Source organism: Thalassophryne amazonica, chromosome 14 (genome assembly GCF_902500255.1).
Source record: "Thalassophryne amazonica chromosome 14, fThaAma1.1, whole genome shotgun sequence".
NCBI classification, from domain to species: domain Eukaryota; kingdom Metazoa; phylum Chordata; class Actinopteri; order Batrachoidiformes; family Batrachoididae; genus Thalassophryne; species Thalassophryne amazonica.
In genome coordinates, this window is record NC_047116.1 from 61,559,988 (window position 1) to 61,575,411 (window position 15,424).

Genomic DNA, 15,424 nt, shown 5'->3' on the forward strand with positions numbered 1-15,424 from the left:
CTCAGCAACTTCTCAGACAAAGGAATTCCGACGAGGGGCTGGACGACTCCTCCCACAAGGAGTGCTCACAGGCGAATGACGTCACCGACAGGCGTGGAAAAACTCACGCATGCGCACGAGGGTTCAAGCATGTCTGACATAAAAACATATGAATGAAATCCATATAGTTCTTGAAAAAATAAAAAGGACTATTACTTTATTGACAGCCCTCGTATACCAGACGCACCCAGCGCTCGCTTCTTTTCTACATTCTCGCATTCTTAGAGGTTGAGAACGCATTTAGCTGCGATTGTCGCTCTCGCTTGTAGCCTCGCAACCCACCTTCGGTTGGAGCTACATGCACTGCACACGACCTCTAGAGGCTGCGAGACACGGCTTCACCGTTTTTTGTATTCTTTGACGCCTGTCGTGAGTACACCTTCCTAAACGCCGGGTGCGCGCTTTTGCTGCTGCCCTGCTGGGTATTTTCCTCTGTGCACATTAGCTGTGCTGTTTCGATGAAAGCTGGCTATTTGTTTAGTTGTGTCACTAACCCCGTTAACTATGTGGTAGTGTGGGTATCAGAACCAGTATAGTGTACTGTGTTGGGCTTGCCGTGAGTGTAATCCACTCCTTGAAGTACTTCGTCTGCACTGCCGCCATTTGCTAAGTTTAACAGCTCCGCTAGCAGCTAGTGTTGTCGTCGTTGTTCTAAGTGACTTAGCACTTGGGCTGTGAGTTTTTCGGCTGTGTGCATCGTGTTATTACTGTGGCTGTGATTGTTTCACGCTCCGGGCCTTGTATTAGCTTTTACACTGTGAATGTTTCACACTCCGTGCCTCGTGTCAAGTCTGCGGCTGGAGTGCTTCACGCTCCGTGCCTCATGTCGAGTCTGCGGCTGTGAGTGCTTCACACTCCATGCCTCGTGTCAAGTCTACGGCTGTGAGTGCTTCACGCTCCGTGGCTCGTGTTACTATTTACACTGCGTGTGAGTCACGCTTTGTCTTTCCATTTGTAACCATCAGGGCTTGCGTTAGCCATCTGCACGCAGTCCACAATGTTGACAGGGCCTTTGTTGCATGGCTGTAGTACCTGTTTGGCTCCCTTGAGCCCAGATGATGGACATATGTTTTGCCCCTCGTGTCTTGGGATCGGACACCTGAGGGAAGCCCTGACTGGCGATGCCTGTCTTAATTGTGCCAGCATGCCACTGGCAGAGAGATCTGCTAGACTTGCGGCATTGAAAAGTGGAATATCTAGTGCGACTTTGGCCTCCAGCCAAAGTAAGGAACCAAAGCGCCGTAAACGCCCGCATGCAGGAACCCCTTCTGCTAGGAAGGTTACTCATGACCATGCTTTGGCTGAAAAGGTCGAAACGTTGACTTCTGAGTTTGCTCAGATTAAGTCCTTGCTTCTGAATCTAGAGCCTAGGGATGCAGTGACAGTTCCTGTTGTCCCTAATGAGGCTGATCAGACCAATGTAGTTGCTCAGCAGGAGGAAGATGTCGTGTCTATTGCTGCAACTGATTCCTTGTACATGACAAGTGATATAAACTGTGTGGAGGACGAGGATGAGAGGGGTCTTTCCAAGCCATTCATTAGTGGGCTCTCATACCTCTGAGGCAGAGTCCATGCCGCAAACCGGACCTGGACTATCCTTTGTCAAGCAAGCTGTTCAGTTGGCTTTATCCAGGCTTGAGGTCGACAATCCCCCTGCGGAAACCACCGCTTCAAGTGCCTTTTTCAAAGTCACTCAGAAGCCTGAGTTCAACGTTCCAGTTTCACAACCATATATCGAGGAGCTCCACCGATGTTGGGCGGACCCCAAATCATTGACCCATCTATCACAGGACTGCAGAGCCCTTAGCTCTATGTGTGATTCGGCGCAGTATGTTCTGAACCGTATGCCCGCCGTTGACAGCATTATTGCGAACCTGGTTGTGGCTCCAGCTGATGCTGCTTGGCCGGATGCCCGCTGCCCACGTCCTCAGTGTAGGGTCACTGATGACCTCCTCACCAAAAGCTATGACATAGCTGCTCGCATCGGTCGCCTAGGCAACTCACTGTCCCATTTAGCCCTTGCCCTCTCAAAGTCTTTGAGGGAGGCAGAGGTTGATGATGCTACGCAAAGTCTTAGTGATGCCTCACTCCAAACCTTTGCTTATATGTCCAGAGAGCTTGGCAGACTGATGTCAACCCTTACCATCACTAGACGTCAGGTGTGGCTTGCGCAGTCCCCCCTATCCAAATCCTGCAGAGGCACACTCCGTTCGCAGCCAGTTCTTCCAGGCCAAGTATTTGGACCTGCGGCCCAACAAACTTTGGAGCGTGCTGTTGAGGCTAGTAAATCTCGGCAACAGTTTGTTGACCTACACCGGTCTTCCAGACCTCAGCCAGTCAGACGTGCTACAGCTTTTCACTCTACATCTAGGCTTCCGCCGACTCCCAGAGCTGCACATGCTTTTGCAGTTGAGGGCCAGCTCTCCCAGCAGCCTGCCTTTCGTGAGCCTACGGGCAAACCCCCGAGAACTGAACGGTTTCACAGAGCTTCCAGTAATCGTGCCCAGAGGTCCTCAGGGATGCGAGGCAGAGGTGGTCGGGTCTGACTGCCAATGTTTGGCCCCCAGCCGTTTTTCACGAAATCAACTCAGCCACTGGGAGGCTCAAGTTCAAGACCCATGGGTCATTTCAACCTTGTTCGAAGGTTACAGAATTCAGTTCAGATGTCATCCTCCAAAGTTCAATGGGGTGAGGATGACCGTTGTTTCCGACTCGGTGCAGTCTGCTGCCCTACAACGGGAGATTTTGGAACTCCTGGAGAAGGGGGCCATAGAGCCAGTTCACAGTTCAGACCAGCTCAGGGGGTTCTATTCAATTTACTTCCTTGTTCCAAAGAAGGATGGCGGCTTTCGTCCTATCCTCGATCTCCGACGTCTGAATCATTATATCAAAGTGCTGCATTTTCACATGCTCCGCACAGTAGACGTCCTTCAAACTATCACACCAGGAGACTGGTTCACAAGTGTCAACTTAAAAGACGCCTATTTCCATGTGCCAGTGGCGCCTCATCACAGGCAGTTTCTCCGCTTTGCTTTCGAAGGTCAGGCATACCAGTTCAGGGTGCTTCCTTTCGGCCTCTCTCTCGCCCCTTGTACATTTACCAGATGTATGGCTGCAGCACTAGCCCCACTGCAAGCTCTTGGATTAAGAATCCTACCCTACTTAGACGACTGGCTTGTCTGCGCTCCGACTCAGGAGCAGGCGCACAATGACACAGCTCTTCTACTAAACCATGTCTCTCATTTAGGACTCACAGTGAACTTTGCAAAGAGTTCTCTTGTTCCCAGTCAACAAACGACCTTCATCGGCATTGCCATCAACTCCCTGACTATGACTGCATCGCCATCCCTGCAGAGAGTGGACGATGTAATTCGTCTCGTCTCACACATTCAACGGGCTGTGACGCTGCCTTTTGGTTTGCTGCTCCGGTTGATGGGCAAATTGACTGCAATGTCGCTAGTGGTACCTTTGGGACTTCTGTTTTTACGTCCCCTACAGATTTGGATCAACAACCTAGGCCTCAACTCAAAGTTGCATCAGCACAGGCTTGTACGACTCTCCAACCAGTGCCTCCTGCACCTCAAACTCTGGGGGAACGTGGACTTCATCTGCAAGGGTGTCCCTCTAGGCTCTGTTCCTTCTCGCTGAGAGGTGGTTGTTACAGATGCATCACTCAAAGGTTGGGGGGCCGTGTGGAATCACAGGATGGTGAGGGGTGTCTGGAGTCCCCAGGAGAGACTCCAACACATAAACGTGCTGGAGGTTCGCGCTGTGCGACTGGCTCTCAAGCATTTCCTCCCGGCCCTGAGAGGAAGACATGTTCTTGTCCGGTCGGACAACACGTCAACAGTCTATCACATAAACCATCAGGGGGGCACCAGGTCCAATTACTCATTGGCAGAAACTCGGAAGCTTCTCTTATGGGCGTTTCCTCGCCTTCAGAGTGTCAGAGCAGTTCATTTGCCCGGTGTACAGAACAGCGCAGCGGATTTACTCTCCAGACAGAAACCACCACTGGGAGAGTGGAGACTGAACCCGATTGTGGTCCAAATGATCTGGCAGAAATATGGTGCAGCGGAAGTGGACCTTTTCGTTTCAAGCACCTCGACACATTGCCCACGATGGTACTCCCTCTTGGAACAGACAGCCCGCTGGGGCAGGATGCATTGGCTCACCCGTGGCTGGATTGCCTCCTTTATGCCTTCCCTCCTCTCCCGCTGCTGATGTTGACACTGCACAGGATAGATCAGAGCAGCCACAGGGTGCTGCTGGTTGCTCCATCCTGGCCTGGGAGGATTTGGTTTCCCATGATTTACAAACTCCTCGAGGGAGAACCTTGGGCTCTCCCGGAGAGGAAGGACATGTTGTCACAGCTACAGGGGAGGATTTGGCACCCTCACCCAGAACGCCTTCAACTGTATGTACGGCCGTTGAGGGGCCAGACTCCTTGTTATGTTCTTGTGACCAGGCTGTTGTTCAGTCTATCCTTAATTCACGTGCTGCTTCTACGAGGGCTTTGTATGACAACAGATGGAAGCTGTTTGCGCGGTGGTGTGAGAAACAAAAGTTAGACCCGGAGCATTTCCCTGTGCCTGTTCTCTTCAAATATTTACAAGAACTGCTGGAGAAAGGACTTTCTGTTGCTACCTTGAAGGTTTATGTTGCTGCAATCTCTGCCCGGCACGTCTACGTTGATGGCCGGTCAGTGGGTTCACACCTCTTAGTGTGTCGTTTTTTGAAAGGTGCTCTACGTTTGCAGCCTCCAAGGCTTGCACGTGTATCTTCATGGGACCTTCCTCTAGTCCTGGAGGGTTTAAGCTTATCCCCTTTCGAACCAGTTGAAAGTGCTGATCTTAAATGGGTGTCAGTGAAGACTGCCTTTCTACTTGCACTGTCTTCGGCTAAGCGGGTGGGAGAGCTCCATGCCCTATCAATCAATCAATCAATCAATTTTTTTTATATAGCGCCAAATCACAACAAACAGTTGCCCCAAGGCGCTTTATATTGTAAGGCAAGGCCATACAATAATTATGTAAAACCCCAACGGTCAAAACGACCCCCTGTGAGCAAGCACTTGGCTACAGTGGGAAGGAAAAACTCCCTTTTAACAGGAAGAAACCTCCAGCAGAACCAGGCTCAGGGAGGGGCAGTCTTCTGCTGGGACTGGTTGGGGCTGAGGGAGAGAACCAGGAAAAAGACATGCTGTGGAGGGGAGCAGAGATCGATCACTAATGATTAAATGCAGAGTGGTGCATACAGAGCAAAAAGAGAAAGAAACAGTGCATCATGGGAACCCCCCAGCAGTCTACGTCTATAGCAGCATAACTAAGGGATGGTTCAGGGTCACCTGATCCAGCCCTAACTATAAGCTTTAGCAAAAAGGAAAGTTTTAAGCCTAATCTTAAAAGTAGAGAGGGTGTCTGTCTCCCTGATCTGAATTGGGAGCTGGTTCCACAGGAGAGGAGCCTGAAAGCTGAAGGCTCTGCCTCCCATTCTACTCTTACAAACCCTAGGAACTACAAGTAAGCCTGCAGTCTGAGAGCGAAGCGCTCTATTGGGGTGATATGGTACTACGAGGTCCCTAAGATAAGATGGGACCTGATTATTCAAAACCTTATAAGTAAGAAGAAGAATTTTAAATTCTATTCTAGAATTAACAGGAAGCCAATGAAGAGAGGCCAATATAGGTGAGATATGCTCTCTCCTTCTAGTCCCCGTCAGTACTCTAGCTGCAGCATTTTGAATTAACTGAAGGCTTTTTAGGGAACTTTTAGGACAACCTGATAATAATGAATTACAATAGTCCAGCCTAGAGGAAATAAATGCATGAATTAGTTTTTCAGCATCACTCTGAGACAAGACCTTTCTGATTTTAGAGATATTGCGTAAATGCAAAAAAGCAGTCCTACATATTTGTTTAATATGCGCTTTGAATGACATATCCTGATCAAAAATGACTCCAAGATTTCTCACAGTATTACTAGAGGTCAGGGTAATGCCATCCAGAGTAAGGATCTGGTTAGACACCATGTTTCTAAGATTTGTGGGAATGGTACTTGTAATAAGTGTAGCTTATTCGTAGCTTTGGAGGCCAGGCAGGGCGAACTGGAGACTCGGCTCCGCACCGTGGAAAATTCTACAGCTAGCCAGGCCCCTGTAGTCGGTGCGGACCAAGGTAGCTTAGCCGCCGTTAGTTTCCCTCTGGCAGATCCCGAGCAGCCGGGAAAGCAGGCCGACTGGGTGACTGTGAGGAGGAAGTGCAGTCCTAAACAGAAGCCCCATGTACACCGCCAACCCGTTCACATTTCTAACCGTTTTTCCCCACTCGACGACACACCCGCCGAGGATCAAACTCTGGTTATTGGCGACTCTGTTTTGAGAAATGTGAAGTTAGCGACACCAGCAACCATAGTCAATTGTCTTCCGGGGGCCAGAGCAGGCGACATTGAAGGAACTGAAACTGCTGAAACTGCTGGCTAAGGCTAAGCGTAAATTTGGTAAGATTGTAATTCACGTCGGCAGTAATGACACCCGGTTACGCCAATCGGAGGTCACTAAAATTAACATTGAATCGGTGTGTAACTTTGCAAAAACAATGTCGGACTCTGTAGTTTTCTCTGGGCCCCTCCCCAATCGGACTGGAAGTGACATGTTTAGCCGCATGTTCTCCCTGAATTGCTGGCTGTCTGAGTGGTGTCCAAAAAATGAGGTGGGCTTCATAGATAATTGGCAAAGCTTCTGGGGAAAACCTGGTCTTGTTAGGAGACACGGCATCCATCCCACTTTGGATGGAGCAGCTCTCATTTCTAGAAATCTGGCCAATTTTCTTAAATCCTCCAAACCGTGACTATCCAGGGTTGGGACCAGGAAGCAGAGTTGTAGTCTTACACACCCCTCTGCAGCTTCTCTCCCCCTGCCATCCCCTCATTACCCCATCCCCGTAGAGACGGTGCCTGCTCCCAGACCACCAATAACCAGCAAAAATCTATTTAAGCATAAAAATTCAAAAAGAAAAAATAATATAGCACCTTCAACTGCACCACAGACTAAAACAGTTAAATGTGGTCTATTAAACATTAGGTCTCTCTCTTCTAAGTCCCTGTTGGTAAATGATATAATAATTGATCAACATATTGATTTATTCTGCCTTACAGAAACCTGGTTACAGCAGGATGAATATGTTAGTTTAAATGAGTCAACTCCCCCGAGTCACACTAACTGCCAGAACGCTCGTAGCACGGGCCGAGGCGGAGGATTAGCAGCAATCTTCCACTCCAGCTTATTAATTAATCAAAAACCCAGACAGAGCTTTAATTCATTTGAAAGCTTGACTCTTAGTCTTGTCCATCCAAATTGGAAGTCCCAAAAACCAGTTTTATTTGTTATTATCTATCGTCCACCTGGTCGTTACTGTGAGTTTCTCTGTGAATTTTCAGACCTTTTGTCTGACTTAGTGCTTAGCTCAGATAATTATAGTGGGCGATTTTAACATCCACACAGATGGTGAGAATGACAGCCTCAACACTGCATTTAATCTATTATTAGACTCAATTGGCTTTGCTCAAAATGTAAATGAGTCCACCCACCACTTTAATCATATCTTAGATCTTGTTCTGACTTATGGTATGGAAATTGAAGACTTAACAGTATTCCCTGAAAACTCCCTTCTGTCTGATCATTTCTTAATAACATTTACATTTACTCTGATGGACTACCCAGCAGTGGGGAATAAGTTTCATTACACTAGAAGTCTTTCAGAAAGCACTGTAACTAGGTTTAAGGATATGATTCCTTCTTTATGTTCTCTAATGCCATATACCAACACAGTGCAGAGTAGCTACCTAAACTCTGTAAGTGAGATAGAGTATCTCGTCAATAGTTTTACATCCTCATTGAAGACAACTTTAGATGCTGTAGCTCCTCTGAAAAAGAGAGCTTTAAATCAGAAGTGCCTGACTCTGTGGTATAACTCACAAACTCGCAGCTTAAAGAAAATAAGAACAACCCCAGGTTTCTTTTCAGCACTGTAGCCAGGCTGACAAAGAGTCAGAGCTCTATTGAGCCAAGTATTCCTTTAACTTTAACTAGTAATGACTTCATGACTTTCTTTGCTAATACAATTTTAACTATTAGAGAAAAAATTACTCATAACCATCCCAAAGACGTATCGTTATCTTTGGCTGCTTTCAGTGATGTCGGTATTTGGTTAGACTCTTTGTCTCAGATTGTTCTGTCTGAGTTATTTTCATTAGTTACTTCATCCAAACCATCAACATGTCTATTAGACCCCATTCCTACCAGGCTGCTCAAGGAAGCCCTACCATTATTTAATGTTTCGATCTTAAATATGATCAATCTATCTTTATTAGTTGGCTATGTACCACAGGCTTTTAAGGTGGCAGTAATTAAACCATTACTTAAAAAGTCATCACTTGACCCAGCTATCTTAGCTAATTATAGGCCAATCTCCAACCTTCCTTTTCTCTCAAAAATTCTTGAAAGGGTAGTTGTAAAACAGCTAACTGATCATCTGCAGAGGAATGGTCTATTTGAAGAGTTTCAGTCAGGTTTTAGAATTCATCATAGTACAGAAACAGCATTAGTGAAGGTTACAAATGATCTTCTTATGGCCTCGGACAGTGGACTCATCTCTGTGCTTGTTCTGTTAGACCTCAGTGCTGCTTTTGATACTGTTGACCATAAAATTTTATTACAGAGATTAGAGCATGCCATAGGTATTAAAGGCACTGCGCTGCGGTGGTTTGAATCATATTTATCTAATAGATTACAATTTGTTCATGTAAATGGGGAATCTTCTTCACAGACTAAGGTTAATTATGGAGTTCCACAAGGTTCTGTGCTAGGACCAATTTTATTCACTTTATACATGCTTCCCTTAGGCAGTATTATTAGACGGCATTGCTTAAATTTTCATTGTTACGCAGATGATACCCAGCTTTATCTATCCATGAAGCCAGAGGACACACACCAATTAGCTAAACTGCAGGATTGTCTTACAGACATAAAGACATGGATGACCTCTAATTTTCTGCTTTTAAACTCAGATAAAACTGAAGTTATTGTACTTGGCCCCACAAATCTTAGAAATATGGTGTCTAACCAGATCCTTACTCTGGATGGCATTACCCTGACCTCTAGTAATACTGTGAGAAATCTTGGAGTCATTTTTGATCAGGATATGTCATTCAAAGCGCATATTAAACAAATATGTAGGACTGCTTTTTTGCATTTACGCAATATCTCTAAAGTTAGAAAGGTCTTGTCTCAGAGTGATGCTGAAAAACTAATTCATGCATTTATTTCCTCTAGGCTGGACTACTGTAATTCATTATTATCAGGTTATCCTAAAAGTTCCCTGAAAAGCCTTCAGTTAATTCAAAATGCTGCAGCTAGAGTAATAACGGGGACTAGAAGGAGAGAGCATATATTGGCCTCTCTTCATTGGCTTCCTGTTAATTCTAGAATAGAATTTAAAATTCTTCTTCTTACTTATAAGGTTTTGAATAATCAGGTCCCATCTTATCTTAGGGACCTCATAGTACCATATCACCCCAATAGAGCGCTTCGCTCTCAGACTGCAGGCTTACTTATAGTTCATAGGGTTTGTAAGAGTAGAATGGGAGGCAGAGCCTTCAGCTTTCAGGCTCCTCTCCTGTGGAACCAGCTCCCAATTCAGATCAGGGAGACAGACACCCTCTCTACTTTTAAGATTAGGCTTAAAACTTTCCTTTTTGCTAAAGCTTATAGTTAGGGCTGGATTAGGTGATCCTGAACCATCCCTTAGTTATACTGCTATAGACTTAGACTGCTTGGGGGTTCCCATGATGCACTGAGTGTTTCTTTCTCTTTTTGCTCTGTATGCACCACTCTGCATTTAATCATTAGTGATTGATCTCTGCTCCCCTCCACAGCATGTCTTTTTCCTGGCTCTCTCCCTCAGCCCCAACCAGTCCCAGCAGAAGACTGCCCCTCCCTGAGCCTGGTTCTGCTGGAGGTTTCTTCCTGTTAAAAGGGAGTTTTTCCTTCCCACTGTCGCCACGTGCTTGCTCACAGGGGGTCGTTTTGACCGTTGGGGTTTTTACGTAATTATTGTATGGCCTTGCCTTACAATATAAAGCGCCTTGGGGCAACTGTTTGTTGTGATTTGGCGCTATATAAATAAAATTGATTGATTGATTGATTGAATTCCGGATGACCGCCAGAGTTGCTTGTCACTCAGTCTTGTGAGTTCATTCCGAAAAGAAGCGAGCGCTGGGTGCGTCTGGTATATAAAGACAACCAGTGACGTCACCCAGGTCACATTCAATGGCGTGACTTTGTTGGTATATATTCTCAACCTCTGTGCTGCGCACATAGTTATCCAGTTGCTAAAGCACCGCCCTCTGGCGGTCATCCGGAATTCATAGAACCATAGTTACATTCGTAACTCTCGTTTTGTTTCGTTTTCTACAGATCATGTTGTTATTGTTTCAAATCTAAATAAAGATGTTGCTGTTTAGATCATTTCTTTTGCAACCTGTTGCTCGTTACATGAGGCTGGAAGAAGCTCACATGAACTGACCAATCAGTGACTCTGTAAGATCTACCTGGTGGTTCCTGAATCAGATCATGGATTAAACACAGTTACAGGAATGCTGCAGTTGAGAAGCTAAATCTGTGCTAATTCAGTCAAATCTATCATCAATACCATGAAATACAAAAAGTGTTGCCTCTGAGGGTGAAAAGGTTGGCTTCTGAATTAAGAATTGCTGCCCTCATTAGCATCTCTAAATTGCACTTGAGCAAAATCCTTCGCAGCAACTGGTCCAGTGAAGCTTCCTTAAAAACCTCTTTGCTTCCTTAAACAAAATAATAATTTAAAAGGAAGGTGGAGTGATGCATACCTTGCATGAGCAAATAAAAAAATATGTTTATTGGACTATACGAGGTCTGTGAGAAAAGTATCCGACCTTATTATTTTTTTAAAAAACCATATGGATTTGAATCACGTGTGATTACATCAGCCAAGCTTGAACCCTCGTGGGCATGCGAGAGTTTTTTCATGCCTGTCAGTGACGTCATTCGCCTGTGAGCACGCCTTGTGGAAGGAGTGGTCCAGCCCCCTCGTTGGAATTCCTTTGTCTGAGAAGTTGCTGAGAGACTGGCGCTGTGCTTGATCAAAATTTTTTCAAAAACTGTGAGGCACATCTGAGTGGACACCATTCGAGAAATTCAGCTTGTTTTCGGTGAAAATTTTAACGGCTGATGAGAGATTTTGGATTGTTTCTATCGCTGTAATGACTTCCCATGGAGCGGGACGTCGCGCAGCGCTCCGAGGCGACGTCGTCATCCTGTTTCAAGCTGAAAACCTCCAAATTTAAGCCTCTGTTGACCCAGGACGTCGTGAGAGAACAGAGAACTTTCAGAAGAGGTCGGGATCAGCAGTTTATCTGGACATTCCACTGTTAAAGGAGATTTTTTTAATGAAAGACGTGCGGACGGATTGGCGCGTCGGCTCGCCCGCAACAGGAAAAACACCTCTGTTGGAAGCCTTAAGGACAAGTTGGAACATGCCCTGCTGTTAAACAATATCCTTAGACTTGGAGTTAGTTTCAGAGAAATGTGGGAAAAGCTTATGGAGTTAGGAGATTCATGGTATCATGGCGATACCTTTGAAGGAGAAAGAACGTCCATGTCTTTAGGGTTCTGTTGCTTCATGTCTTACTATATGGTTGTGATACATGGACGCTAACTAGTGTCCTCAGTCAATGACTAGATGCCTTCAGTACTTGGTCTCTTTGGAGGATCCTTGGTTACTGTTGGGATTACTTTGTGTCAAACAAACAGTTAATTAGGAAGACTGAGAAGAGGAGTATCACTTCCATTGTGAGGAAACTTCAGCTACAACATTTTGACCACATGTTGTGCTTTTCAGGGCATGAACGAGCATGCAGGTGCCTCAGAGCTAAGGATCCCAACTAGTGCAAAAGGCCACAGGGATGCCCATGCATCACCTGGCTGTGACAGATAGATGGCTATTTGCAGGATGTGAGAAAGGAACATTTGATTTGCCTGGGTGGGTGCTATCCAGGACCCACGTTGGTCCCATAGTGTGGTGGATGCAGCAATTCCAATCCATGCTCACAGAACTGACCAGCCCTGTGTCCAGTACATATGTCTGTCTATACAGGAGAAAAAAAAAATACTTGAAGAGTTTGAACCAATTTGAATCAAACCTGATTAAATATTTGAGAGTCTACTGAGGACAAAATATTTTGATTTTGAGAAAAATCGGTTAGAATTCAAGTTCACAGGCTAAAGTCAAATTTTTGACCCAATCACCAAAAAAGAATATTCAAAATAGCTATTCCGAGGATTTGGGTAAGGATACATGTATGCTTACTATTCAACACTAATATGAAGTCGTACTGCATTGCTATTGGTCATGCACCTTGAACCTTGGAGTGACATTAAAAGTTCATAATCAGTGTTACGTAACATGGTGGCAAGTTTGTATGTTAGTCAAGGTTCATTCATTCATTTTCTAAGGTTGCCAGGTATTAATCAGGTTACAATTTTTAGGTTTTGGACAAAATTGATGGGCCACACAGAATCATATATTATGGTATCACTGAATCACAAAGAATTAAACTGTGTGAGTGCCCCTTCTAATTTAATTTTACTACATTTCTTTTCTAAACTATATGTTGTTTTATATATTTTATTTTATTCATTGCAGGTTGCCCTCATCCTTGAGTTTTTGCTGTTGTGTGACGTGACAGAGCAATGAGAGAGAATATAAATTACTTTAACCAATCAGGACAAACATCTTCAAAAACTGCAAATTCATCTGCCAGACATACAGTACTACTGCACAGTTTTCATGACTCTACAACCCACAATGACCTTGACGGAGCTGTGAATGAACAGTGGGAGGATTTGCTGAAGAAAAAAAAACATCACAAAGCATCACATTCAAACACAGCTGCTTTGCAGAAGTGCGTGTGCAAAAGATTGAGACAGACTGGGGAGCGCTTTATACTGTCTAATAAAACTTGAAAGTAACAGACAGAAAGAAAGAATTTTTTTATCAACAGATCTGTGTGTGTCTGTCTGTCACCTTTACAGGAGCTGGACCGATGGATTGTTTTATGATGACATATCCACTGTGCCTAGAGGTCCACCTGACATTCCTGATTCTGACCTCCCAACACTACCACACACACACACACACACACACACACACACAAAATTACCTCCACAATCTTCCTTTCCCCTCTCCTCTACACATCACTCCAGGCAATGAACTGCAGACACCTCTCTAACCTCTTTCCCTCTATTTTCTTCTCCTTCTGTTCCTATACCTTGCTGACACATGCGCACCAAAACTTCATAAAATTCCTTTTCATTAGATTTTAATCAACTCTTTCATCGTTTGAAACCAGATAAACCAGACTCTTGTATACACACTTTGACTTGTGGTGCAATAGCTTCACAACTGGCTTGTCTTTGCTGTTTGCAGGAAATGCACGACTAGAATCGGGTTTTTTTTTTGAAAATGTTGCCTGAATATGAAATGTTTTAAGGTTTTACTCATTTGAACTTGTCAAAGCTGTTATCTTCTTTTTTTTAAGTTGGTTGTTGTGAGGGATAGGGGTTGGGGGTGTAGTGGGGGGCAGATATGACTTGCACCACTTGAACATCCTCGATGTGATTCACATCTGATGTGACCGCTTTGAGAACGGTCAGATCAGATACAAGTCACTTACAAAAGTGAATGCTACTGTCCATATCAAAACATGAATAATCAGATCTGACATCAAATTCGATTCACATCATTTCATGCGGTAATGTGAACACCATTTAATAGGATAACGGTTCTCTATGCTACAACAGCTTCAACAACTTGGACCACAGATGGACATGCACAGTGCTATGACACAATTACTCTGCAAACTTGTTCACATTTTGTTTCCGATTACTTGCAAATTTGCTGAATTGTTTGTGGCAGCTCACAACAAACCACAGCACTTTTATCATTCTGCAAATATGATGGAGTGAAGAAGAGATTGAAGAATACCGCTGTCATGACTAGTTCACCCTTTGGACCAACAGGTGTAACACAGAATTGTGTAACCTTCCAATTTCTATAACCTGATGAGGATTTGTATCTGCTTCAATTAATTAATTGACATAAATTTCAATTTTATTTAATTTTTTTTCCACCACTCTTAAAATGAAGCAGACAGAGGAGATATTCCAGGCTGTTTTCTGATGTCACCACTTTTGGTGGGTCACAGAATTTGATGTAACACCTGTTATGAGGTAAAAAGGGAGAGAGAGAGAGAGAGAGAGAGAGAGAGAGAGAGAGAGAGAGAGAGAGAGAGAGAGAGAGAGAGAGAGAGAGAGAAGGCTGTTTAAATCCCTAACAGTGAGCACGTGGTTAACACACATACCACCAGAGTCCGATGATGTTGACCGGACAGAGTAAGATGAAGAACAGGGCCAGCTGGATCCGTGAGAGCCGAACCATCATGACGAGCGACGTAAAATCCCCGGCAACGTTTAAAACCACCAACTCAGCCACAATCGAGTCTGCTTATTTCTTAAATGCATAAGAGGTGGAGAGAAGTCGGCAAATATTTAGGCTACTGAGAAAAAAAGAGAGCGGGAGGAAAAAAGCTCATCATCCAGCTCGCCTTCGGTGTGTCGCATCTTAAAAGTCGGTCAAGAGGCTCAACAGAAAGAAGTTGACTGTCAAAGGTGTGGTTAACCTCCTCGTTGTGGTTTCGCTCCATCTGTGGCGGCGCTACATGTCTGAGGAGGACGTCAGAAAGTTCAGAGGATGAAAAACGGCGGCGACGCAAAAAGAATAATAATAATAATAAAAGTTATTAGTTGCGTTGTCTGTGCGCACTGGCGAACCTGACGAAGTTTAGTGTCCGCGCGCGCCGGCTGCAGGTAGAGACGTCGAGCTCGCGACTGCGCCTCCGCTGTCTGTCGGTGTGTTTTCTTTGGATGGTGCAACGAGGAAAAATGCGCTCATCTTCTCCCACTTTTTTCTTTTTTTTTTTTTTTTTTTTTTTTTTTGGTGGTGGTGTGACGTCGCTCCGGGCGAAGCGAAATCCTCGCTGTCACTCAGAAGAGAAAGAAAGCGCAATTAGTTTGAGGAGGACCGTGCGCCGAGAGCAGCGCGCGCGCGCCGTGTTTACGCTGCAGCCGAAATCAGAGCTCGTGGAATGGAGTGATGTCACCACAGGTGTGTGGTAATACCTGTTTAAAGACTGTCATATTCTGAAATCATCTCTCTTCTGTTCTGCTGTGCATTTTTTTTCCCTCGACCTCCTCCTCTGTTAGATCTTTAAACCTCGCACTGTTTTCCACG

General features: G+C 45.0%; 1 protein-coding gene across 1 annotated transcript in view; it reads right to left on the reverse strand.

Moving 5' to 3' along the window:
* The window catches only part of wnt6b (wingless-type MMTV integration site family, member 6b), a 155,965-nt gene extending 141,124 nt beyond the window's left edge, over positions 1–14,841 (reverse strand). The window contains exon 1 of the mRNA XM_034186682.1: positions 14,496–14,841. Coding sequence (XP_034042573.1) covers positions 14,496–14,575 — 80 coding nt within the window. The 5' untranslated portion in view covers positions 14,576–14,841. The remainder of the gene's footprint in view (positions 1–14,495) is intronic.
* Between the last annotated feature and the right edge of the window lie 583 nt (positions 14,842–15,424).